Source organism: Coturnix japonica, chromosome 12 (assembly GCF_054131305.1).
Source record: "Coturnix japonica strain WE chromosome 12, WE-NBRP24, whole genome shotgun sequence".
Taxonomy (NCBI): domain Eukaryota; kingdom Metazoa; phylum Chordata; class Aves; order Galliformes; family Phasianidae; genus Coturnix; species Coturnix japonica.
The window spans coordinates 21,423,909-21,450,727 of NC_140674.1; the positions used below are offsets into that span (position 1 = coordinate 21,423,909).

At 43.1% G+C, this 26,819-nt stretch overlaps 2 protein-coding genes and 1 long non-coding RNA gene across 19 annotated transcripts in view; 1 reads left to right on the plus strand and 2 right to left on the minus strand.

The window, feature by feature from the left end:
• Nucleotides 1-75: 75 nt before the first annotated feature.
• On the minus strand, nt 76-18,156 carry MLF1 (myeloid leukemia factor 1). 7 transcript variants are annotated; one of them, XM_085513398.1, is made up of 8 exons: nt 18,071-18,156; nt 7,655-7,817; nt 5,082-5,126; nt 3,701-3,787; nt 3,157-3,285; nt 1,945-2,104; nt 1,212-1,338; nt 76-1,076 (listed from the first exon to the last, which is right to left on the minus strand). In XM_085513398.1, exons 2-8 carry the CDS (start codon nt 7,787-7,789, stop codon nt 971-973), a joined length of 789 nt encoding a protein of 262 aa, XP_085369524.1. In that variant the 5' UTR covers nt 7,790-7,817; nt 18,071-18,156; the 3' UTR covers nt 76-970. The 7 variants fall into 7 exon arrangements, with proteins under 7 accessions (XP_085369524.1, XP_015727588.2, XP_015727584.2 ...); XM_015872102.3 differs by having other exon boundaries at nt 3,701-3,790; nt 18,071-18,146; XM_015872098.2 differs by lacking the exon at nt 18,071-18,156 and adding an exon at nt 11,729-11,796.
• On the plus strand, nt 11,892-17,106 carry LOC116653856 (uncharacterized). 2 transcript variants are annotated; one of them, XR_014933443.1, is made up of 5 exons: nt 11,892-11,944; nt 14,828-14,909; nt 15,002-15,083; nt 15,881-15,967; nt 16,803-17,106. It is a non-coding gene; the product is annotated as an uncharacterized LOC116653856 (long non-coding RNA). The 2 variants fall into 2 exon arrangements; XR_014933442.1 differs by lacking the exon at nt 11,892-11,944 and adding an exon at nt 14,647-14,725.
• RSRC1 (arginine and serine rich coiled-coil 1) overlaps nt 18,071-26,819 on the minus strand; it is a 97,980-nt gene continuing 89,231 nt past the window's right edge. For 6 of the 10 annotated variants that reach the window (XR_014933438.1, XR_014933437.1, XM_015872094.3 and 3 more), the window contains 3 exons: nt 21,417-21,523; nt 20,401-20,547; nt 19,653-19,889 (listed from right to left, as the gene is read on the minus strand). Coding sequence is in view for 8 of the 10 variants with exons in the window: in XM_015872094.3 (XP_015727580.2) it covers nt 19,797-19,889; nt 20,401-20,547; nt 21,417-21,523 (347 nt within the window). In the remaining 2 variants the exon portion in view is untranslated. Of the gene's footprint in view, nt 18,165-19,652; nt 19,890-20,400; nt 20,548-21,416; nt 21,524-26,819 lie in introns of those variants that run through there. The other 4 variants (XM_085513394.1, XM_085513393.1, XM_085513396.1 and 1 more) reach the window with 2 other exon arrangements.

Genomic DNA, 26,819 nt, shown 5'->3' on the forward strand with positions numbered 1-26,819 from the left:
CAAATCAGGGCGTGCAGAAACCCAAACACTGAGAGTAAATAACAAATAGCTCTTCAGTAAAGCAAACACTAAGCGTAAATAATAAATAGCTCTTTATTAAAGAATTAAAGTTTCAGGTGTTCCTGTGTCAAACCGTTTCTTGCGTAACATTTTCACGTTGCTGTGTGTAACAGTGACCCATCACGTTTCCCTCTTTCCACCATCATTAATACAAGCAGTGCTGTTCTGTGCTCACCCAGCCCATAGCACAGTTAGAATGGATCTCTCCATTGAAGTGCTGGTTACAGCTGAGTGTTAGCACAGGAATGAAAAATAATCCACCACCTCCAGAGGAAACAAAGGATCACACACAAAGGAGCACAACTTATAACAGAATGCCAATAAACTAAAACTTAAAGTATTTGCTGTTTTAATATCCCCCTCACTCTTCTTCAGTTTAAAATCAAGATGAATCTGGGAATTCTCTACCAATTCACAGTGTGATTTTAAATCTATATACGCAGTGCCTACAGCGCACTGTAATTCTTATAGACTGCTTCATCACCAAAACAAATAATAATTGTGGCCATACAGAATAGGAAGAGAATTTACTTTCTGTGCAAACTATGCCACGTGAGGGGAAAAGGCGATTTCATTGGGGGTAATAAAGAGTCTGAGAATGGTGCAACAGTGGTGGAAAAAAGACTTTGCTACCTTTTTAATCAGAATTGGTGATAAACCATTAAAGTGCTTTTAAGTGGACAGGGTTTTTTTGTTACTTTTCTTTTGCTTGTTTCTTGTCTTTCTTCTTAAAGTGGCTTAGCCTATGATCTGAAGGTTTATACAACATTCAGCAGTCCAAAGATTAGAGTAGCAAGGCACACTAACACTAAAACAAAAGACAGATTGGTCATATGTACGTTGTATACTTATATTGACATAAGCAGTGCAGCACCATTGTTTTTTTCTGTACCAACTCCCTCCCAATGAACTATTTTTTGCTGCTTTTGATGGGGACTTGTGTTCCTTTCACACTGAGGTCATTCTCCATGGAAGTTCTGGGTCCCCTGGAGCCCACAGATGTGAGTGGTTTCTCTCTGAAACAAAAACAAAAAATAAGTCATCAAACGACACAAGAATAGGGAAATACACATGGTTTTTGATGACTTGTTACTTCAGAACTGTATTTTTATTCTGTTGCTAGCATTTCCATAATACAAAACTATTTTTACCTTCCATCTTCTTTACGTGTGTGCTGAACGCTGCTGTATTTCGGAGCATCTAAATTGCACCTGCTTCTCGATGGCCTGAACTTGGAAATCTCTTTCTGCCACTCCTCATCAAAAGACTGAGCCTCATCTGAAAAAGAGTGAAAGTTCCCTTTTATTTTAAATAGATGCAAACAGGACAGGAAAAAACAAAACCCATTCAATGAAAATCAGGGTTTTGAACTGTTTTAGACTCGTGGCCTGTGAGTCTTTATATAACCCGCAAACCATCTCTATGGTATATGCAGGAGACAACTGAAGCTTGTCACAGGTAGCCCTAAGTTCAGAAGATTAAAGAAAGAAGTCAGTGTGCTGTGTGGTTAAAACAGGCACATGTTTTTACATCTCTTAAATGCATATTTTTTATTACCGACATAAGCAGGATAGCCGTATATTACACAGAAGATAGTAACACCCCTGTTAAATACTTGTTCCAAACTGTAAATCACTTGAAGTACCTTCAAATACAAATTAATATTACAATTTGTACCATTTGCTTGTATAACACAACATTAACTGGTTACTTTAACCTAACGTCTAGTGTTTTATTGACTAAAAAAACCCTGATTTGCAGGCTTAGCACTTTCTGAGACTTACGAAAAGGATTTCAAGCTTTTATGGTTTTCAAGCAAGAACTTCAACATTAGTACAGGAAACATTTGCATTAAACACATCAGAAGTGCACAAAGCGACATACTTTCATCCAAGTTGATGAATTCTTGGTTCATTTCTTCATCACCAGTCTTCCTGTTCTTTGATTTTTTTACAACATGGGCACGATCACGGATGTGATGACCAATAGCCATTTTTTCCACTCCACTTTCAGAATCCTTGAGTGCTTTTCTTGTCTCCTTAACCTGTAAAAAAAAGGAGAAATCACATCATTTGAAAAACATCAAAAAAAGAAGGTTAAAAAAAATATTACTTTTCTTCTCCCTTTTTCAAAAAGTGAGTGAGGTGTGACATGTTTTTCCAGCTGCCTCATTTCTTACATTGGCTGAACAGACAGCACAGATCAAGTCTGTTTTCTTCCTGCCAACACAGATTAAACAAGAACATCTAAAGTTACATAAGTAACACACATGCTGGATATTAACTGTTGGGAAAAAAGTCTAGTCTAAATATACTGCACACAGACACGTATTCAACACTGTCCTTGACAACAGGATGAATAATAGCTGATGCCAATACTCCCAGCATGAAGGGACAACTAATTACTAGGCTGGCATGTTGACCCAGGCAACCACTTATCACTGTGTTCATAAGGATATTATTAGAACCTTTTTGATAACCGAGTGTCTGCTTGAGCATGAGCACATCCCACAGCCAAACATGCTGAACAGCCTTTACTGCTCACATATAATCTTTCATGAACCTTGCTTCAGGGTTCAAATTAAATTGAGATTTCTTAGCAGAATTAGATGCAACAGCTGCAACTAAGTCAATGAAAGGGCATCTTCATCTGAAGCACTACATAAGCATTTGGAAGTACTTGAGGAAAGGGCAGGATTTGAAGCCATGCCCTACACAGATAGGCTGCCTTTTGTTATCTTCTACTACAGACAGATTTTTAAATGCACATAAGATGAATTAATTACAACAAAGAGAAATACATTGGAGACCACCATGGGAAATCAGCTGTTTAGCACTCAGTTCTTCCAGTTTTTGATAGGCCTGCTGTTTGTTTAAGTGTATACTTAAAAGAAGCACAAACGACAAGGAAGAAAACAACACATTCGCATAAAGCACCTTTACTGAAGAACAGCATTTAAACAGACATGTATTTTTCTAAATTATAAGAGTAACTGCCTGCAGTAGAATGAACCAGAGGAACCTGGGGTTTGCTATAGAAGATCCTGCACTCCAATGGTTACATACCACCTTTTTGCTGCATCTCAGGCCTACTTACACCTCCCGGAGCTGTGCGTGTCTGAGCTGAAGCTTGGAAAACTTTGGGAGGTTCATCTCCTACTTTGGAATATGTCATCACAGAGGAGGAGCTGAAGGTGTGTGCATCTGGATGGACTGACAGGTCATCCTGCAAACAACACAGACTTCTCTTTAATTAAAGTCTGTGGATAATACACTTACATTCTAAAATTATCAATAAGAAAACAAATAGCCCTCTGACAGATTAACCCTCAGCCCCAGCAGCACAGCCATGGGCTGCTGAGAGCAGCCCCCAGCACAAGACAGGCCCTCACTGTTGTCTTAGCATTATCTTGGGCACAGGTCTTCCAGCGCCAGGGAACATGGCACAAGAAGTATGGGCAGCAGCAAACTGCTCCAAAGCTTGTATGGCACAGCTTAGTTTAGTAGAGAACAGATAACCTCTAAGACCAGTCCTCCCATATACAGTATGTAACAAGTTGCATAAAGTTGTCATCATTTTCCTGGCAAGATTCTGTTTTAAACAGTTGTCATTCTCCAACAGAGTTTCAAAATAAACTTACAAATTTTCTCTGCATCTCCAACATGCTGTTCCTCATATTTGACATCATTCTGTCCATCGCAAGAAAGGGATCCCCAAAATCTGCATCCTGCTAAAAGAAAACAGTTAAAATTAAAAGAAAGACAGCCAATTCTACAATTTGAGGCTGGATTTTGACATGCATTTATTTTTCCTGCAAATCAAAACACCAACAGGGCTTTCAGAGCCTGCAATTCATAGCCATCGACAAGCCAAAATTCATCTTTTTGCATGAAAAACTGAAAGCTACCATGAGGATTGTTAAGTTGGAGATACTGGAAAGATAGAAGTAAAAGATTCCTAACACTCAAATGTCAGAGTAAGCTCATATTGAGGCCACTTTGCACAAACTACTGTTAGTTCTACAGTAATGTATGACCCTCCCTACTTTACATATCTGTTGAATATCAAATTATCTTTGTCATGCAAATCCCTTAATGCATATGGAACCAGCCTGCAAACCCATCTCAGATGGCACAGCTGTTCCTCAGCAGAAGAAAGTGGTTTTTCCAGTAATATAAGGGCAACCAGGGAAAGCCAGGGAATCATTAACTTGGGATTCTAATGGCGGCTGAGTTACCCCATGCAACAGATATATCCCATAAAGCATTGATTGTTTTTACGTAAGCAGAAGATCGATCCAGTATTACATAAACAACATTAAGCCAGGTTTACATGCAGAATTTTATTAGTACAGCTTGTAACTGATGCATATACTGACTGTACAGATGAAAGCTACCTTTGGTGGAAAAGAAGCCTAAAAATACCAAAGAGAGAGACAGAAAAACAAAGTAGAAAAAGAGTAAACTATCCTAAGTGGCCATCTGGGAAGTGAGCAGCACAGTCCCAAATGAGCATCGTCCTCTGGGCTCCTCTCCAGCACAGCAGGTGGGGATGATTCTCACCATGCCTTCTCCCTCCTCCTGTGAACTTTCACTTGGGAGCTGCTCAAGCTTCCTGCTGGGCTGCCTGCGTTCCTACACCAGCAGCTCTGGTTGGAGTGTGCTAATCAGGTGCAAACACAGCACAGGGGTTTTTCAGCTGCAGAGCTGGGAAGGAAAGGCAGACTGCAGGGCTGCACGCAGCAGGCCCTTAGCATTACCAGGTGCTACGAAATGCAAACATGCTTATTATGGGGGCACAAAGCCCACATTCCTCCAACTAATGGATATATGCATCATTCAAACATGCTCATTTAAATAACCATATATCTAAACATTGAAGATCTGCAATAAACAAACACCCAATACCAACAAGAGCAGGTTGCACGCGCACCAAAACTAGCCTTTGCCCATGCTTTAGTTATGCAGACAGTACACACATTTAGCAAAAGCTGCCCACATTGTTTGTCCTGGGATACTGACCATTCTACCAAAGCCTGAAAAGGGCATGAGGGAATAGCTCATGGCCTAGAAAAGAAACCAAAGGATTCACATCATTTAGTTATTGTAAAAGCAGAAATACCTACTGCACCATCATATACAGCATGTGACAAAGATGGTCATCCCAGAAGTCCTTGATAGCTTGTAGTGTGCTACAACAACACAATATGAAACAACCTGGGTATACAGCAGCAAAATATTTAAGACCATTTATAATTTAAATGTCAGGATAGCTACTGCTTTCCAAGTCACATTCACATGCAGGTACTAGAAGACTTTAAAGCCAGAAGTGGAGGGGCTGGTATGACATGGCCTGTGTGCTGAAATTATTTAAGATAAGGTCCAGCAATTCAGATGTCACCCACCTCTCTGGGAACACTTTATTCTACTCACGCAATAGAACCCCATCATTGGAAGTTGATTAAAAACAACAAATCAACAGCCCTGCTTCATGTACATTTATGTAATTAAATTTCAGAAGGCCGGTCATTTTTTAAGCACTAAAATTCTAAATGATGCAGCTGACCTGTTCACAAGAGCTCTTTGTGTGTTGAGAGATTGATATAAATATACAAGGTTTCTCTAAAATATCCATACATCCCTCGCAACAAAATGAAGAGTAATTTGTCAGCAGTTTCAAAGGTCAACACAAAGAAGATCTAAGTCAATCTATCATCATATGCAGAGGCACCCAAAGACAAATCCCCCCCCTTCAGCAAGCTATATTCTTCTGCAGTTGTATAAATAGATGTAGCTATCAACACCAACACAGTTCCTGTTTGGCCAGCTGATATTGAATAACCCTATACGACAGGGTAATTAAATGCTGGAGAACAAATCTGTGTTTCTAGGAAGCTAAGGCTGGAGAGTTACATAAAAGCTCACCTAAAGAAAGACTGGTTAGATGGAGCACCAGACACCTTATGAGAGCTCTAAGTACAGAAGCAAGGAATTATCTGATTCCTGAATAACTTTATCAACTCTTATAGACTGTGGTTGTCTGATATGTAGTGACAGAAAACAGTGTGATGGTATCGAGTATAAAAGGATATCCTCGGAATAGAAACACCTACACTTTACTTGAGGGAATCCGCAGTGGTAATCGCAACAAAGTGTGCTTTTCATGGCAGTAAAGACATCCATTTTTTCCCTATATAAACATCAATTTATTTATTCTTAAGTGTTGGAATCATTTCTGAAGAAATGCCAATAAAAGCAGTTTGTTGACAACTATGAGGCTCAAGTAATCAGTGTGGAGTTTGCTGTGACATCTCTTAGGTGAAAGATGAGGCACATTAAAAGATACTGAAAACATTTTTTGCACGTGTGGAATTCTTTCGTGCTTATCAAAACAACGCAGTGCTCCTGTACCTTTAACTCCCTTTTGTAACCACAGATAAAAGTATCCTTCGCCTTATTGCCTCATTGCCAAGAATAAGGCATGATGTGGCCTTAAATATTAAGGAGAAAAGACCTGCTGCTTTCCATCATCTCTTGAACTACGGCCTAAGAATCAGCCTCAGCAGACCAAAAGCTCATGCTCTAGTTAGATCCAACAACATCTATATCTGAAACTAACTGGCCCTGTATGAGCACAGAGGAAGGAATCTGGCAGTTACCCTTCTCACACACAGGCGACACTGTGTTTCATCTATGCTTATCAAGCTCTCAACGTCTAGGTTTGAATAACAACAACCAAACCCAGCTAAGTTCCACAACTCCCTGTAATACGTTCTGTCTTCCAACTGTTTTTGGAATCAAGCACTCTATATTATAGCAGGAGACTGTTCAAAAGCAAAGTATTTAACCTGGTGGAGGGAAGGGAAACAAAAGATGTACATCCTTTCTAAATACAGATAAGATTTAGCTGCAGAAGTAAAAGCTGTACTTGTCCTGCATGTTGTAAAGGTATTCCATGTAAAACAGATCGTTACCGACTTCTCATTTGCAGATGGTAGCTTAAAGCAACAGCAGGTTCCATGAAACATCCCTACTCTTTAATTAGTATATCCACATATCTAGAGAAAACTTATTAGGAGTCAGACCAAGTACAGAACACGAAGCCTTATCCACACCAAAGAAACTGGAACAGGGCTTAATGTACCTGTGTAGGTTCTACCAAGTGGCTGAAACACCACATTTTGCTTAAATCCAATGTTAACAATGTCCAGAGAAGGCTCTGCCTTTGGACACTACTAAAGTCTTCCTGCAGTAGCAATGTTTAATAATGTTTGTTTTAATAGGCATTTGATAAGTATTTGTAGTTCTTGTTTGTTTCATTAAATATTATATATTCAGTGTTTAACAACATGGACGTTTGTTAGAACCAAAAGCACAATGTGTTTGTCAGTGTTAAGCAATGAACACTTAAACAGGGAGCCATTAAGGAATACAGAGATTCACATCTCACTGTTACGAAACAAGCTGACCAAGGAGCTGAGCCAGGCTCCATTTCCACTGGACCAATTCAGCAGGAACGTGAACATGAAGCCAGTTCTATTACCAGTAAATGTGAGTTGTGTGTAGCAGCCCTCAGAGATTAAGAAAGGACTTACTCTTTGATTTCCTCTTAGAGCAACCTGAGAATCCTGGCGTGCTCTTCGATCCACCGTTCTCTCCCTGCCATCTGTTACACTGAGAAATGGATCTCGGCCAAAGGGATCAGAAAAGCTCCTCATCATCTGCCGCATGTGTTCATGGTGTGCGGCAAAAGGATCGCTGAAAGAGACATTCACACAGTCAGGGGGTTATTCCAACTGAGGTAAAATAGCTCTGACATTTTAAAATCCCTTTTTAAAATCATTCTATATGGTTCTCTGTCTCTATTCCTTATTTTAAGGGACCCAACTGTGTGATAATTTTTACCCTTCTGCTCCTTCCCACCTCTCTGGTTGGGTGCTTTAGTTCTTCTCAGATGCTTTCCTTGCTCTCCTGTGTTCCTGAGTGTCTGTCCATACTGCTGTTCTAAATACTCCATCATTGGCGTCCACGTTTGGCTTTCTATCTGCATAGAGCTACAGAACCAACCTATACTTTATCACTTATTAATATTTAAATATCAGGAACTGCAGGTAAAAGAACGCCCTTAATAGCACACCCAGCACACTACAGTCAAGCCAACTCTACCATCTTTATTTTACTTCCCCACCATTGCTCCTTCTCGCCTTTCCACTCCTCCACCCTCACAAATCACATTTTCACATCCCTTTTCACCACTCTGGAACAACTCTTACCATCTCTTTGCTTTCCTGTTAGTCTCCCCGCTCCTCTCTGCTTTCTAACCACTCAACATCTGTCTGCAAAAGTCCACAGAACCCCACCAAGTAATTTCAGTGCTTGGCTTGGCACGCAGGTAAGACACTGCTAGTGCTGCTCTCTTATTACTTAATTCTTTGCTTTCTTTAATTTGGCCAAGAACTGGAAAGTTCAAACAGAGTCCAGAGAAGGAGTAAAACGTAAGATATTATGACTAATGATGTTATATGAATTGCACTGCTGCCTCTGGCCCAAACACCAGAAATGACTACTTCATACAGCAAACATTTCATTTCCTCCCTTCATATCCAGCCTCATTTTCCCCTTTGCCGTTCCACTGAAAGCCCCTTTATTAACATCACCAGTCACTTCCCAGCTATGTTTACTTAGACTTTGTAGCACCTCATCTCCCTTCCTACCAATTTCCTGGTGTTTCCCAGCTGTCTCTCGCCCTCCTTCTCCCCAGGACTTTGCTGTGACATCGCTGCCTCCATGAAGAAAAGATCCAGGCTGTTCCTCCAACTCTTCAGTCCCTATCAGCTCCTGAAGCTGCCTTCCTGCTGCCCACCCTGCACCTCCCATCCCACACACATCACGGCCTGGCAACTCTTTGCCCTCTACAGACTCTTAGTACAAAGCAGCATCTAATTGAATTTTTCTTTTTAAGAGATTCAATTAGAAATGCAAAGCTAATACATTTGCAAACAAGACTCTTAATGCAACACTATCCCTTTAAGCTGTGCATTTAGTTCACTGCAGTGCAGACAGACCGTTACAGCTCCACAGGAGCAGTTTTTCCACTGCTGTAAGTAGACCCTAATCTACCCCACTCACATGACTGCCAGCTTTAACTTCAATCCCAAGGAGATAAGCAGCTCACATACAGGATGAAGAACAGATGCAAACAAGTCACTGTGCAGGCCAAGGTGAGGGAAGCACGCAGGCCCTATAATAACGTGGGCATATTTCCATACAATCTCAACACCACAAAGTTCAGGTTGGTGTGGTTACCAGGACAAAGATGGATGAACTGTATTCCAACAAGTTTAAGATTTCTCCCCAGCCTCTCCCAGTTCAGAAGCAGGTCACACAATTACTTCTAACACAAGCAAAACAAGATCCATGGGCTTCATTTAGATTAAAAAACAAAACACACCTCTGTTGCTTTTAGTGTACATAACATACACTAATGTGACCCCTAACACAGCCACACTTCAGGCCTGATGAAATTCATTTTGTCCTGCTTCACATTCTCTGGCCTCTTGGCCACTCACCTTCTACTACAAGCATTGCTACACTCATAAACGCATCTAAACTTGGGGATTTTTGCTTTTGTTTTTTGGACCTTTCAAAGCAAATCCTATGAAACAATTTAGAAGCACAGCTCCTTACCGCCATGGACAAGGAAGGAGGATACAAACTGTGCAGCAACTGAGCTCCCACCTCCCCATGGATGTTGTGGAAGCAGCTGTAAGGAGGCTGAGTGCTGTCAGGCTTCCAAAGCAGCAGCGCTGCTCCTGAGCGTACAGAAGTTGGGCAAAACCAATGCTAAGTCAGCAGGGAATCACTGCAAGATAAAGCATCTAAAAGGATTAAATAACTCTACCAGAAGATACAAGATCTTCAGTCCTTAGTTCCAATCACGCTCTACAACAGCAACAGGTACAGAGTAACCTTGTTTAGTTACCACTGGTCACCTGGCATTCAAACTGAACTCTTCAAGGAGAAAGACAATAAACTCCTGATGAGACTGACACGACTTCTGCACAGTTCTGCTATAGAAGTGATGGTGGAAAAAGCAGTTAGTTCTGTAAGGATTTCACACATTGAATCTGTGCCCTTCACATGTTAAGCACCATAAATGAAGTTGCAGAAGCAGCCTGAAGAGAAGACCTTGAGCAATAAGACAAAGGCTGCGCACTAAGTTAAACACACTTAAACCCACTTGGCAGGAGGGCTGCAGCTCCTGCACCTGTCTGAGCCATCAGGCACAGCCCTGCTGGCCACTTCCAGGACAGATGGAGACGTTCCCTCTCAGACACTATTTCCAGACCTGCAGTCAAAACCTCTCCTTGTGAGGCAGCTGAAGCCTCTTATTGCACTACCTTGGAGGCTCGTCTTATCTGAGGTAATAAACTCATTTCCTTAACTATATGTAAAGCAGATCGATGTGGACGGTGCCAAGGAAATGAATCTCACTATCAAGCTCTTATCTCTTTCACACACACTCCCTCTGTCTCCTGCCAGCTACTTTCCTCCAATTTTAACCCTCATCAGGACGTTGAAAGCAACTACAACAAAACAACTGAATTGAATAAACCAGAAGGCAATTGCCGTTTCAGAGGATCACAAAAGCACGTTGTGAATTACTACATATGAGACAATTTCCATCGTTATTCCCATTCCATCAGAGCACTGTGTGGCCTTTAGTATCCTGTCCATGAGGTGTGAGCTGCTGTTGACTGTCCCAACCTCCTTCCCAGTGCCAGGAAGGCGCTGCTGCAGCTGAGGTTCCCTTTAAGGGGCACAGCCTGAGCTCGGACAGCCCGTCACTATGGGATGCAGTCAACAAACCCACACCACAGGGCCCAGTGTTACCCTGCCTCGTCCACCCAGCCCTATACCCTGAGCTGTGCTAGCGATTAAGCTCAATATCACAGAATTATCAAGGTTGGAAAAGACCTAGAAGATCATCTAGTCCAACCATCACCAATACTTCCCGGCTAAATCATATTCATCAACACAACATCCAAACGTTTCTTGAACACTCCCATGGTCAATGACTCCACCAGCTCCCTGTGCAGTGCATTCCGATGCCTGATTACCCTTTATGAGAAGTAATACTTCCTAATGTCCAGCCTGAATCGCCCCTGGTGCAGCTTAAAACCATTCCCTCTAGTTCTATCATCGATTACACGAGAGAAGAGTCCAACCCCCAGCTCACTACAACCCCCCTTCATGAAGTTATAGAGAGCAAACATCCTACACTAAAATAGCTTTATATATACATATATATAATAACTTATGCTCCTTTGCGTTCTCACGTCCCATTTTCACCCCATTTCCATCCCATTTTCAGCTTCCAGGCTCTAACACCAACACCTCACACGGGCTCTTTATCACAATAACCCCCCATTCAGAGCCCAGGACCCGCCGTTCGCTCAGCGCTGACACTGTGTCACTGTGTCACTGTGTCATTACCACGCAGCTCCTCACGGATGCAGGTCACTATTAGGCCCGGCTCGGCCTTTAACCCCCCACCGCCGCCAACCGCGCTCCGTGCGCCCCGTCCGTCCCCCACATCGCGACCCTCACCCCCCACCGTGTGTGTAGAATTGAACCTCGCCCCCCTGATGCCGCCCCCCCCCTCTCACCGGAAGAACGGATCGTCCTCGAACCACCGGCCCATGGCCCCGAACATGGCTGCGGCCCCGCGCGCACTGAGCGCCCACCGCCCCCACGGCCCCTCACGGCGGCGCCCGCTCGCCCACGTGACGCGTCCCAGCGCCGCTATTGGTCGCTATGGGGCATAGGGGCGGGGCTACCGCTGCCGTGGTAACGGATGGCCGCGCGCGCTCCCGCTGCAGAAGGTTCGGGGCTGGGGGCGGCGGGAGCGCGCACGGAGCGGCGCCTCAGGGCGGGATGTGAGGGGGGGGATAAAGAGCGCGGGATGCGGGGGGGGCAGGTCGGAGCGTAGGGATGGATTCAGTGTTATCCCACTAGATGGCAGCAAAACAAAGCCCCGCCGATACCGGCGTCCTGCCAAGCGATCCTCACCGCCACACAGGGCCGGCGGAGCGGCTCCTTCATGCCCTGAGGGGCACACAGCCTTCAATGCAGCCTTCAATGCACGATGGGGCACACTGCCTGCTGGGCGGCCTGTTGTGCTCCCATACACAGCATGGGCTTCATGGTGAGCTTGTTTGCAGTCTGCCACCCAAACCTCACCGAATACATGTATATTGTCATCATTCATTGCTATTTCTGAGCAGACTCCGAGCTCAGTTACACAGTGTATCCTTTGCATGAGTTCTGCCTTGCAATAACAAGCCTATTACCTCCATGCAATGCTAAAGGCAGCTCGGTGCCTTCCAGCAGCTGCTGAGCGCACACAGTTACCCCCAGTTTCTCACTGAGCTTCCTATGGGGTCAGACTCCTTCCCAAGTCAGAGCAGCCCCATCACAGTGCAGGTAACCAAGCAAAACGAGTCCCAGTTATTGCTAATTCCTCTGCTGCTGGTGGGAGATGGGCCCTGTTAGAGGCGAGCTCATTATGGGCTCACTAACACCACACAGCCAGTCCTCTGCTCGCACACTGATACCTCTAATTGCTCAGGCCTTCGTACAGTTTGTGTCTGCTCGAGTTACGTTTCTTTTGTGTAGATAAAAAGACTTCTGTAAGAAATCACCTCAGTGCTGCAGCGCTGTCAGTCTGGAGGGCATCTCCAATGAGATTAATGATGTCTGCCTTAATACAAGAAAACTTTGCATAAATGAGATTATGGTTTCTGCTGAAACCTGCCAACTCTTATTCATTTGCGGTAAATATTATCTTTAATTAAAAGTTTTAAGGTATCTTGTTCCTGAGCTAATGAGATCTACAGTGATTTCCCTTAGGAATTAATTTACCTTCTTAATTCTTATTCATTTTGGTGATATGACTATTTAAATCTGATTCAAACTTCAGAGCTTTGTTGAACGTATTCATCTAGAACAAAAGGTCGTTTTGCCATATTGACGTTGAGTCGGTATTTATAATTCCCTCTCAGTTCCATGGGTATTTGTTTAGGTTCCTGCCCCAAACATTCCCCCTAACACTTCTGTTTGTGTTACCTGCTCATGCTGTGCAGTTCTTTCTGCAGCTGTTTCACTTTGGCTTCTGCTTTCTCTTCCATCCAGAGCACAGATCAATTACAGTGAGGCCAAAAAGAAGATCCTGATTGTGATCAACATATTTAGCACTGCAGAGTTATGTGAGGTACACTAAACTATGTGAGCAATTTGTGGGAAATACAGGAATATTTGTCTCTCTATCCGTGCAGTCATCAGCTCCTGTTTTTATACAGGGATTATGTCTGACCAGTGGGTGTGCTTAGCACTTGGAGGTGAAAATTGCATTACTGCATACATGTCTGAATAGGCAAAGTGCCAACCAGCAACTGGTTTGTGAGAATGCAACCCAGAACCTGTGTGAGGACTGCGCACCAAAGGGCAGCACTGCTGGCTGGATTCAAGACAGATACTTACCACTGTGATAGCAAACATTTATGTACACAGCCTGACTCTGTGTTCTGTAATTAATTAGGAGATACCCTCACGAGCTATCATTCTTTGAGGGAGATTAAGAAGTATTTTACATAGCCTGCTGTGGAAACCCATTGCCAGCTCTGTTGTTGAACTGCTGCTGGGTGAGGAACGGGTTTTGTGGCACCAACTGCGCATGTGTGGGGCCGTGCTATGTATAGGACCATCACCCACTCCTGCAAGTTGTTGATGGCCTTCCATTTATAACTTGCTGCAGACCAACTTCCTCCCGTCGCACACAAATTAGAGGACTATCAATAATGCATGAGCTAATATGTAATGCTTGTGCACTGTTGTCTGGGCAGCAAGCATCATTTAAACTAGAGAGATCCTCATGTTGTGTCAGGCTCCATGGCCATCATGCACAGTACCTGCTGAATTAGGAGAACTTTGAGTCCCGTAGAAAACAAGGCTATTAAATGCACGTTATCACAACATCAAGTTAATCCAGTTCAGAAATGATCACAGTGTATGACTGACTTCACAAGTGACACAAGTACTAATTGTCAATTGGAACAGCGAGGAAGGGTTTTAATCAGTTCTGAAGAATGGCAGCTCTTATTGCACAATTACTTCTAACATTTGCTGCAGCCCCTAACTTCCAAAAAGGGTTCGTTCTGCTTTTCCAGCTATTGAGAACCAGCAGAGTATATTAGAAATAGGTCCTTCTTCTGAACTATTCTGGAAGAAGCCTGGCAGCGGATCACTTGGGGCTCAGATCTGTTCTGTGCTGCAGCCTGCTCTGCCCAGCAATGTCAGAAGCAAGGTTGAAGGTAATCTGAGAGGACTCCAACAATCAGAGCTCAACCCCTGGTCCGTTTTGTAAGGATCAGCAGTTACTATTTACATTTAAAATGTATTGGCATAAATGAGGAATCCTGACTTCTTACATCTTTACAGTTAAGTCCTTTTATGGGTGGGCTCAAAGATGCACTGCCATTTCCAGAGGCTGGAGTGTATTTTTAGAGGAAGCCTTTTGATAGCGTTGTTAAAAACTGATTGCATTCCATCCCTAACGTCAGCCTGATGCAGAGGATTTTGCAAAGGCAGTTTGTTATAAATTGTTGGTAAGTGTCAGATAAAAGCATCATTCTACTCCAAGCAACCAGCGGTAGACATGTAATAACATTTACATTAATATTTTATTTAAATGTATCATCAATTCACAGAGTCACCCTGCTCTGTAACTGGTATGAACTGAAGTGCTACGCCTATAGCCTACAGAAAAACACTCAGAAGTTCACCAAGAAGGTATCCAAAAACAAACCTGACTATTTTTACACGTTAGCTGTGTTTGCTTTCTGCTAATAACAATTAATGAGATTTGTTTGTCTTTCTTTCAGGTCTGTAACGGGGGGATGCAGCCGCTGCAGGCAGCAGATGTGAGCAGTGGCAGCCCAGAGGATGCGCTCACTGCCCGGCCAGGTCAGTGCTTTGTGCTACCAAGGGATGGGGTGCACACACTGCTCCTTCCCACATGGTCACCCAGGGAATTCACAAAATACAGAGGATTTTACAGGACAGGACAGAATACCTGTCTGATGGGTATTTTTTGTTTGACAACATTTACATTCTAAGGCACCAGCACACAATGAGGCAAACTGCTCTGCCTGGTTTCCCTAACAGCAGCTGCAGGTAGGAAACAAAAAGGCAAACACAGTTTGTGTACTCTTATTTATATGGCCACCGTGGGTCGTGCGACAGCTGCTCTGGGGCTGCAGAGACATCTAGTGGGAATGAGGCTCTCACAGCAGCAGCTCGGAAGCGTGAGAAAGCACCTTCACACTGCAGCATTTTCAGAGTACTGCACTCCAAAATGTGCCCAAGGGCTAAGATGCTCCTCCTGTCACCACTGTAAGACTATGCCATGCAGTCGTAATACATACTGCATTTCTAAAGTAGCAAGACCAATAGCCAAGTAGTGATTTTCATTTCCACCTGGGTTTAAATCGCACTACAACAATAATTTTCAGCTTGCAAAGCACACACACGTTGCTGGGTGGGAGCCCAGCGAGCAGAGAAATGCAGTTCTGTCCTGCTGTGTGTTGCTGAACTCTCTCTGCCCCTCTCTGGGCTGAGCTTCAACTCCGGTTTCCTTCCAGAAGGAGTGAAGTATCACGGTACATCTCGTCCTGCAGTGGCAATTCCAGGGTGACTCAGAGCCTAAGTCCTGCTCCCTGCTGTCATACAATCTGACCCAGCCACCTCTATTTTTTCTCTAGGTCTCACCAAAGTAGTAAGACAAAGAGGACAGGGAACAATCAGGAAAAAACCAAATCAAATGAAGTACAAAGTCAAAATTACAAATGGTGAGTAGCTTAAATTCTGTTGTACTGTAACCTATGGCACTGCTTATAATTCCTGCTACAATACGAAGTCACCGCAGCCTTGTGGCACAGGTGGATTAAGTCCTGGGTTCGAGTTGATCTCTTCTAAAACAGGTTTCTAGAGTTCAAGGATCTCTGCTAAAAATATCCTCCTTCTGGTAACATGACAAATGGAAAACTGTGATCATAGGGAAGGTTGGTTTTGAGTTACTGATGAAAAAACGGCCTTCAGGATCACTCAGTCCTGTTCATATCTGAAAGCTTTAAGCAGAAGTAGCAAAATCTGATCTCCTGGCCAGCAGTGTTGTCACAGCTACAAAAATCCTTCTAAAATACTGTAACCACAATTTAAAAGTAAACACGGCTGATTTTCAAGGAATTATCATAATTAAAAGAGAAATAGCTGTGGACATGCTGGATGACTCAAGGGCTAGTGAACATTTTACCTGAAAGTTATCAAATCAAAATCAGCCTGGCTTGATTTAATTGATGGTGGCTGTTCGGCAGGCTAAGTGAAATGAGTTTGCTAATGTAATTTCTAGGGGTAGAGGTCTTTGCTGACTACCAGAAGTCAGAATAGATCAAGTTACAGCATTATCTTTTCACTCCTACACATGATTTGGCTAAGTCAGATTTAAGGTAGTTCAGTATTACGAGGAACTCTGTGCTGCAACCAATTGTATCTGAGACACACTGCCACAAGTCCTGAATGACAAAACCTTAGCACAGATGTCTCTAAGGACCACACAATGCACCCAGCAGCCCCAGGTTTAGTTGGGCAGCTAACAAACAACTGCTTCTTTCCCTTTCTAATCAGGAATCCATCCACGTTCACCAGGAGGATGAAATAAAGTGGAAAATATGGCGAGAAGAAATACAGTTTTAATAGGCAAGAGTCATAAATTGCAATGGTTTACATTGGAAAACCTCAGAAGCAAAGACGCTAAGAAAGCAGAGCAACTGTAGGAAGGTAGGATTTTTTTTCTCTGGCTCAGGAAACACGTGGATTGAAAGACAGCACTGCATTCTTGCAAGACCACAGTGATTAATCTGGGCACATTAAGATGAGTTTCGTGTCTGTGTTATGACGCACTTAATAAAAATCGTATCTGGCTATCCCATTAGGTAATACATTTACGTTTTCCTCAAGCAAAAATGCCCCACACGTGGAGCTTATGGAGTGCACATGTATTTAAACACAACCCTTTGAAAATATGTCCAAAGCTTGTAAGGTAATTTTAAGCGGTAGGTTTTTCAGAATTATGTTTAGTCTTGCAATACTGGGTATAGAATCGAGTTTCTTTGTAATGTTGCTTCCCTCTCTCATCCTTCATTTCTGATGCTCAAATATCTGTCTGCCTTTGACAGGAAAATGAATAATTTATCACAGGATGCTATTCAAGTAAAAGCAAAATAAGGAAATAGAGAGTTTACACAACTTCAATCAAGAGCGCTGTAGTAGACAGTTACACTTGTAACCCTCCAGACTGGCCTTACACAACCTTTATGGGAGCAAACTCAGTGCAACAGCTGAAAGTTTAAGCTGTAAAATCAGCAACAGCAGCTTCTGAGGGCAGAGTGCTGATCCAGCACCTCTGTGGTAGGACTCAGCTTTGGAAAGCACCGACATTCACTGCAAACAAATCCTGCAGGAGGGCACTGACATCACATGGGTTGGTGTTAGAACATCCAGCTTCACTTATGCAACAAGGGATCCATGCTATGATTCAAACTCACTTGCAAGATACAACACCTGGCACTGCTAAGATTGATAATAAACTCCAAGTGAAATCTTACCTTCATTAATCACACACTTGAGCGTCACAGACTTGGTTTAGACAGCTTTAAACATCTGTGTTGTATGAACTCGCAGGTTCCTAACAAGGATAGGACACTTGCTAATTTGTACCAGACGACATCTAGTTAAAATCCCAGTCCTGCCAGGCCCTTCTCCCAGCACCAACAGCTTCATAAACGTCAAGTATGCATAACGAATGTTCAAGATAGGAGCTGGAACAGGGGCAGAAGGTGATAGAAATCAACTTGACAGTGACTTGTTCAGCGTCCAAATTATGTCTGGCATACCTCAGTGCGGGACTTTATCTTCAGCCTTTCTCCTCAGAGGATCTAAATGCGTTTTCCTTCCAGATCTTGCTCACAGTTCTTCAGTGTGGACCTGCTGGACAGCCATAGTTATTGACTGGTTAGAAACCTCATTACTATCACTAAGCCTTGCCCACTTAGACTGTTCTGTAGAATTTTCTTAATAATCTATAGGGGATGCAAATGAAATAAGAATGATTTTGCATCTACTAGAATCATCCAACATAATCTGTGAAAAAGAGGAATTTAATCCAGTGCCCTCTATGGAGATCAATCAAGGTTTATTTACTATAAAAGACACACAGGAGGTGATTAGGAAAAAGGACAATAACGAATATTTGCTACTTGAAAATGCTGAAATGAAACAAGGGAAAAGGTTTTTTTCCAGTGTTTCTCGCAGACAGTCGGCACTTTTAATGTGGGATCATGTGAAACCCACACTGCTCATAATGACAAACTGACAATGTGTCAAATGCTAATTTCATATATTTTCCCATTACATCAAGGATCCAAACAAAACTCAGATGACCAAAGTGCACTTCCAGAATCTTCTTCCCTCAATTAGCAACAACAAACTTAAGGAAAAGCAAACAAACACACAAACCTTCTGAATTTCTTCATTCACAAAGGAGAGCGGATGTAGGTCATTCCCCATGAGATTTTTATGTCCAGAAGTTGCAGGTTTATTTGAGTTTCCTATCAATATCATAGTTTTTCCACAGATCTGCTAGACACCTCAAAATAAACACGCCTGTGTTTTGTTTATCTCTCGTATTTAGTTGGATGGCGGGCAGACTTTTTTATTTGTAAATATATTTTAGGGAGAATTCTGCCATGGCCGAATTTGACTAATCTTTCATTATTTTAAAGACAGGCCTGGACAAATGGAAACTTCAGACACTGAGAGCAGCCTCTCAGCACAGAAATAGGCAAGTTGTTATTCTTTTTGACAAAGGTCTGCATCAATAGACACAATCTTTATATTATTTTCCATTAAGAATGCAGAGAAAACTGTTTTTTACTGCTTATCAATCATTTTAATATGCTTAAAATTGCATAGGAAACACAGCTATTGAAAACTGCTGGAAATGTAAAAGGTTTATTTAAAAGTGCAACATGGTTTTTCCCTAAATAAAGCCCAGGATGCTGACAGCAGTGGGTGGACAATGAGGAAAATTTGAAAGAGCATTTCTTCCCACTTAAGACCACCAAGAGTGAGGCAGGAGGTGAGGGGCAGAGCACGTCAGTTCAGGTGGCCCCTTGGCAACGAGACTGCCCACAGTGGAAGGAAGAAAAGATAACAGCAGTATAATTTGCCCTGGATCCTTCTTCAGCTGCAAAAGATCTGATGGCCCAGGGTGGCATCATTTGTACTCCAGCTGTCTGAGCATTGGTAAATCTGAACTTTTTTTGACAGCCTTATTTTTTTTCATTTCTCTTTAATCTGTTACATGGTTATATATTTTGGGGGGATCTGGAAGCTGTATGTCTAGGATAGCCTTCCCTTCTCAGCAACCCAAGTAACACAGCGATGAGCTGGGAAAAAACGCAGAATGGAACATTCTTGTGTATTCAGATGAAATATTTATTCTCTGTACAACTCCTCCTGACTATTAAAATCCTCTCAAAAGAGAAAAATCAAACAATTTAACGGTAGGATTTCATAGTGCTCACAGAGAACTCATTCACGATGGTTGCAGCACTTTGCTCAGGCCACCGGACTGCCCATCAGCCTTTCCTGCCGCAGAGCAATCAGCCTCTGGAACCACTTCTCTTCTGCTTCTGCCTTCTCAGTGAACAGCTGAGAGATGAAGGGGAGAAGAACAAAAGTAGGCACAACTTCAATTTGTTATAACGTGCTGAAATATGTACATGCAATGTCAGCACCACGAAAAGAAGCCCAGCTACATACAGGTATTAAAATACTGGCATAAGTACAGAAGTTAAAGTTGAGACCTCAGTATTTTGAAAGCCAACGCGGCCTAACTTCAGTCTCCCCCTAAAACTTCCTCATTCTTTAAAAAAAAAAAACCAAAAAAAAAAAGACCATTAAAATGCAAGTCAAAATACAGAACAAAAATGTTTCACTTGTATCTATTCATCTTTTAGCCAAAGGAAGCTCCTCATTCATAATTCTTCTCTGTTGGATTATGCAAGGAAAGTCATCTGTTTTGAGCCAGTGAGTGGCCCATTGGTAAACACACTTCACACCAAAGACTATTTGATGAGCATCATGGCAAGGCTGTTGTTAGGGCACCTGGTCACACTCAATGGGCCTCGCTGTTCTAAAAGAGAAGTATCGACACACTTACGTTTGGATGTGCTAAGGAATTATCGTCCTGGTATTTGATGGCAGTAGGAATATTGGCAGGCACTGTTTCTTTTTCAGAGGCAGATGCTTCAACAGATCCTGCTCCTATAGTGATGGGTTCATATTTTAGTTCGGGAGGTTCTACTGTCTAAAAAGAAAGAAACACAGTGAGTATTTCACCCTCGGACTCTCAGACACGACAGTATCTTAGCTGAGCATTCAGCCCTCTTTGAACTGCAGCACATGCACAGAAAGATCCTCCAGCGAATGGTTCTCAGCATGCACAGACTGGGCACGGACTCACACACACACACAAAGTGAAGCAGGTACTGCCAAGGGCAATGGGAGCTTTGGTTGTGGGATCGTGTTCTGAAGGAGCGGTGTGAACTTGTTGGATATTTCTGAAAAGAAAATGCATGTTCTCAGGGAAACATACAGCGGTGATTCCAAACGCTTTGTTGTCAGATGGAGAAACTGAAGCAAGCCTTTGTTTGAATGCTTCCAAAAGCAGCATCTGAGTTTGTAGAAGAGTTGGCAGCCAAAATGCCGATAAAGGTCTGAAATAAGGATGTCTAACATTCAGTTTTTGAAAGCTGCCTGCAAACAACGCCTTTTTGTTATAGTGAGCAAATATGGGCTTGAGCTCTGGTTTCAGCTAAGCAGAATTGAAAATCCTCATCTCTTCCTTTAACTACAATATAAATGTGTGATTATTTTTGCATTTTAATTCTACTTTTCTTTAAAAAAATCCTCATGACTGCATGCGATTTTAAAAGACTTAACAATCAGAGTTGTGCAGCAGAGTTGCACTATCAAAACAGCTGCATTTCATTAAATGTATCCTTCCTTCACCCACACAACAACACAGGAGAGTCCTTGTCCAAAGGCTGAGCCCAGTGGTGGCATTTAGGAATGTCAGCTCTGATGCTCTTTTCATCAATGGAAACTGTATTCATGGCAAAGATCCCACCTGACTTGGGAGGGATTGCGCACCAAGGAAGGACACTGCAAACTTACCTTTTTGACTTCTTTACTTGATCTGAATGTCTGTGGAACAAAGGAGTCACTTTCAATAGCTTCAATTTCTTTCACTCGTTTCACTTGCTCTACCAGGGTGGTTTGGTCTACAAAAAGAAGGTGTAGTGTCAGTATACATTACTGTAAGCCTGCAGTAAATGCTGTGCCTAAGCAATGCGCTCAATGTATTTTACCACAGCATATGCTCCTTGCAATGCAGCCTATGAGCTCCTGTTACAAAGACGACACAAAACCTTTCTCCCTTAGTAAAAATAAGAACACTGAGTTGGAGTTGCTGTTCAATGCATGACAACATTCCAGTTATACAAATTCTATATTAAAAAAGATGTCTGAAGATGCCATAGGAAGTATAAAAACAAACAGACCAGTGCCCTGCTGAGAGAGGAAACCCTCCTTCACCAGGGGGCTCCAGCTCAGGGGCACGTGGTAGTCACAGCATTGGGAATGGGGGTCAGCAGTGCACATAGGAGCCCATCACTGCGTCCTGCCCGGGTCTTACACAGACCAGAGGGGATGACAAATTATTAAGGGCAAAAAATCACTAAATGTTGAGAATTACATCAGTGACATTAACTTGGGAAAATGGACTGGAGGAAGCATAACCCATTAGTGAGTGATATTTTTTGACAAACACATTATTGGTAGATAAAATGACTTCCATGTGTTGTTTGTCAGATGTCAGTAGAAAGGATATGTATTTCATAGTAAAATCAAGAATAATGGAGTCAGAAAGCTGAGAGGCTACAGACAAAAATGAAATCAATACCACCTCAGTGCCCAGCAAAGCCTTTCTACTGTGCTGCCATGAGCACAAGTAACTGCTGCACTCGGGATTGTCGGGACATTTCTTACAGATGGGCCATTCCAGAAGAAAAGTTGCAATTATTTTGTTCTTTTTCTCACACATTGACAGAAAGAAGACCCCAAAGGACAGCAGAGCAAACAGCAGCACTGCAGAGAACCATCCCTGTCCCCTGGCTTTACCCAGGGCTCCACCATCCCTAAACAAGGCTCCACGCTGAGCTGCTGCGGCCAGGGAGAGGTTTTATGGCTAATTTGTGTTCTTCACATCCAGCTGTAAGTATGAGTGCTTAATTACGTTGCTTTAATGTATTACAACCACATAATCCACCTTTCATAGTATTTTGAAACAAGTTGGCACAGTAACATCTCTCTTCAGAACAACAGACATACCAGGGGCAAAATCAAACAGATGACAATGAGGAATCTAGAAATAGGTGACACGAGAACACCTGGATTCCTGCTCTATGCCCTGCACGCACGTTCGCCTCCCCCTCATTTCCCATGCCCACTTGAACTCTGCAGCCTCCTCAGGCACTCACAAGCACACAGGGAAGAGCTGCGGTGGGGCAGGCAGCGATGCTGTGCAGGGCATGGGGGCAGGCAGTGGGGCAGGCAGTGCCCCCAGCTGAGCCCCTGCAGGCAGAGCCCCCACAGCCCAGTGCAGGGCACGCTGTGTTTGTCACTGCAGCCCACGTTGGAGGCGTGCAGCTCTTTTCTCAGTGCACAAAAGCAAGAAATGTAATTCGATGCTCAATTTACCCTTGTCTCGTAGGAGATTTTTCCCCGCTAATTGATAGAAATTAAGCCATTAATCAAGCCACTAGCCATCATTCAAACCAGGGAAGATGAATACAAACTTTCATCATAACCACCTTCCCCATTTTAGTGTTCATTAGCATTAATTTTTAATGCAATTATGCTATTCTTTTACACTGAGCTCATAAATTACTGCTCTTTTGTTGCTCGCTGGCCTTGTAAAATCCAAGGTAATGCTTTGTGCTCCGATCTTAAAGGCAATTACTGGGTTCTTCTATCTTTTATGTATCTGTATCCCAAATAACCTCTGTATTGTATGTACAAACTAACGAGTGGATATATTACGCATACGTTTAATATGTAACAATTTGTCTATATTGAACTTATCCGAGTCTCTCGAAGGCTTTCAGACAAATAAAACTATTTCCACACCCACCACTCCCCACTGCAGGCACCAAGGGAGCAGAGCTGGGCCCTGCCCAGCAGGACGTACCAGCAGCAGCAGCTCACGCTGTGCTCTGAGCTCTGTGCTGGAGCAGCTCCCAGTGCTGTGCAGTGACCGCCCTGCTCATATCCCAGTGCACGTATTGATCCTCAGCAACACATCAAGGGAAGCACGTGGGAGTGAGAACCACCCTGGTTACCCTCAAACACCGAATACAAAGTAAGTGGCTAAATGAAAGATGGAGCTGTGTTGGGGTACAGAAAGCACCAGATAGAATGGATCACACTGAGGAGCACGCTCTGCTTTCAAGCTCTCCCCACCTGGTGCCTGCTGTACCTCTGTCCCTGCTCTCTTCTACACATCCCACCAAGGCTGATGTGCACCAATGGCACAGCGCTGTCACAGACAAAGGCACCAGCTGCTGTGGTCCTTCAGTGCCTGATGAGCTCCAAAGCTGAGCAGAAGTTCCTGACAATGCTCTAGGATGAGTCTGGATAACAACAGTACAGACCTGCACGCTGAGTAATGAGAAGTGAGCTATTGGTTCCTGCTAAGGAAAGGCTGTCTGAGATGAAGCAGTGCTGACTGAAGCAGAGATCCTACAGAAAACTTGCAATAATTCACCTCAAAGTTACAGTGCTTAATTCTGTGTTTTCCCTTCAATTTCTGCAAAAATGGAAGAATCTAATTTCTTCCATTGGAGAAAACAATTCTAATATACAGCTCCTCTCCCCCTGGGGAACAGGTGTAGTGAAGTCACCTTCCCACATCCCAGCACAGAGCCCTCTCCTGCTGGTAAGAGGCCTCGGTGCCAATGAAGGCTGCAAGGCTCCTGCCCAGCATTCCGTTTCTGTTGGCACCGCTGCTTTAAGCTGCACTACGCCCACAAGCACCAAGCCTAAGTGGGCAACAGCACTGCTGAACCCTGCTGCCATCCCCTGCTCCCTTGGCACAAACCCCAGAGGCAGGGTCTGCAGAGGGGGGAGCAGGGGACCCACAGCTCCCACTGCTGCTCTCACCAGGCCACCCCACCCCATATAGTCCACCTGTGTCCCACTGGTTCTCCTCCATCCACTTCTTTCTTCCTGTCACAGCTGTCCGTCTCACTGCATTTCTTCACAGATCTCCCACACTTCAGAAATAGCATTCACTTCATCTTCACCCTTGTAAAGTTTATTTTCCTCGGCATTAAATATATTTTTGTTTAAAATGAAAAAGAAAGCGATGATTTGGAGACAAACACAAAGTCGTATTTCATTCCTGGAAGGAGCCTGCACATGATGTGGTTTCACTGTCAAAATGCAGAGCTGGGAATTCTGCCACGTGAAATTATAGGAGCTCAGCCCAGGAATGGGGTAATGCCTTAATGCTTCAACACCAAGGAAAGAAAACATAACTCAATTAAAACTCACACTTTGGGGGTTTTTCTGACACTCCATATACTTGGGAAACTGCCACCTACCCTGACCTTTCTGCTATAATTATGTATATCATCTAAAATATCATTAAGTTAGCCCGTATTTCACTCATCTTGCATGTTTATCGAGTGTCTGGATTTTTTTCTTTGATTTTAATAACTTATTTCCAGAGAAGAAACATACTTAAAGTGAATGACACAACTTTCTTGCAATAACACCAGAGAAAAGCAATGCAGACTAAGAATTATTCGCCAGCAAACACTCTGCTGCTCGGTGCTCTGAACTCTGGCACTTTTAGATGCAGAGCAATGATGTGCACGTGGACTTGGACCAAATGTGGATGTTTCTGTGTGACCGCAGTTCCAGTCACCTCAGTATTCCCCAGCATGCAGGAGCTGTGCTGGTCCCACAGTGCCCCAGCTCTGGGCTCCCCATTGGGGGGTTATAGGGAACTGTGCCCCAGCACCCAGCAAGGAACGTGGAGCCCATGGCAGTGGTGACCATGTAAGAGCTGGTGACCGAATTGATCGCTCGCTGACAGTGCTCAGCTCAGCCCTGCAAATGCATCAACTGGGTAATGAGGAGCTATTAAGTCTATTGATTTCCTGATTTCAATTGATAGCGAACAGGCCAAAGCTACACATCAATATTTGCGTAACTAATACCCAAGAGCTAACAGTTTTGACAAATGAAAACCTCAACAGAGCAAACAGTGAAAATTAATGGAAAATTAAAGATCAAACTTCAGAATTTAAATGAAATATTTAAGGGATAAATAATCACTCTTTATATTTCTGGAGAATTCTGCAGGGTTTTGTGTTGCATTTTTTGGAGGGGGGAGCTGTGTTTGTGTGGCTTTGGGTTTCCTTTTCTTTTCCTTTCAATGAAGAAAATAAACAAACAGGAGTGCAGGAGCCCATTGCCCTGCGCTCCGACTCCTGCCCTTGTTTATCTTCCCTTCCAGAAGCAGCTTTTCGATAGGTAGCTATAAATTTGTGGTAAATGATCGAAGTCAGATAACTAATTATGTGATTGCTTTACAATCCCATTACCTTAACTGATGCTCGTCTCAGACTTATCCTTTAGCACAAACAAATGCCATCAAGACGATGGTAAAATGCTCAACAGTAATGAAATACAGAAGCAATTTTTACTTTTCATCTGCCTTAAACTTTGTAGACAATTTCCAGACTTTTAATTTATAAAAGAATTAATAAATCACCCCGTGGCAGAGAGCACGACTTCATCTGCATTGCCACTTGTGGGTTTACTACAGGCTCAACCCCAACCCAACCACCCCTTCCAGGGCAGCCGTGGAGCACAACTCTGGTGTCAATTCTTCATCTGAAGGGATCTGAAATGGCCATTTCCTAACGTGACGCTGATTTACACCCATAACTGGGAGAGGAGAATTTTTCTTTTGGGGGACAGGAGGGAAAGGAAACAACTTTTGTCAGCTGGGGTTTCAGCTTTGAATCGCCATCATCATCTCATGGAGCTCTTCATCTTCATAAGATGCATAAATAAAGCACTAATTGTACCTGCTGTATTTACTGAAGTGCCTCAGATACTGCAAAGTGATTTTTAATATTAGAGCACACCTCGCTGATCGCCTTCATGGATCCCACATGTTAATGGGCTTCGAGACAGAAGAAAATCCACCTCATTTCTTCCCTCCATAAATGCATATGAAAACAGACAAATGCTGCTTTGCATTTTAATAGAGAAGAAAAACAAGATGCTTCCCCGGATGATATAAGGGAAGTTGTTGGTTTTAATCCATTTTCCTTCAAATAAAGGTGCACTGCAATTTCTCCGCAGCCATCACACGCAGCCTTTGTGCGATGCTCTGCTCCACAGCTTTCCAGCTAACGCGTGCAATAAAACCACATCTTGGACTGTTCATATGCGAACTCAAGGATTAAAACAAAGCATTGCTCCTTCCAGGTGACGTATGTA

Bases quoted from the DNA above. Each gene is read 5' to 3' on its own strand.
- MLF1 (XM_015872097.3), bottom strand. From the start codon at position 11,775: ATGTTCGGGGCCATGGGCCGGTGGTTCGAGGACGATCCGTTCTTCCG. The intron at 3,791-5,081 runs GTCAGTATCCCA...GTTTTCTTTTAG, and splicing joins TTTCAGGCTTTGGTAGAATG to CAGGATGCAGATTTTGGGGA. The intron at 3,286-3,700 runs GTAAGTTTATTT...TGTTGTTTGCAG, and splicing joins TGGAGATGCAGAGAAAATTT to GATGACCTGTCAGTCCATCC.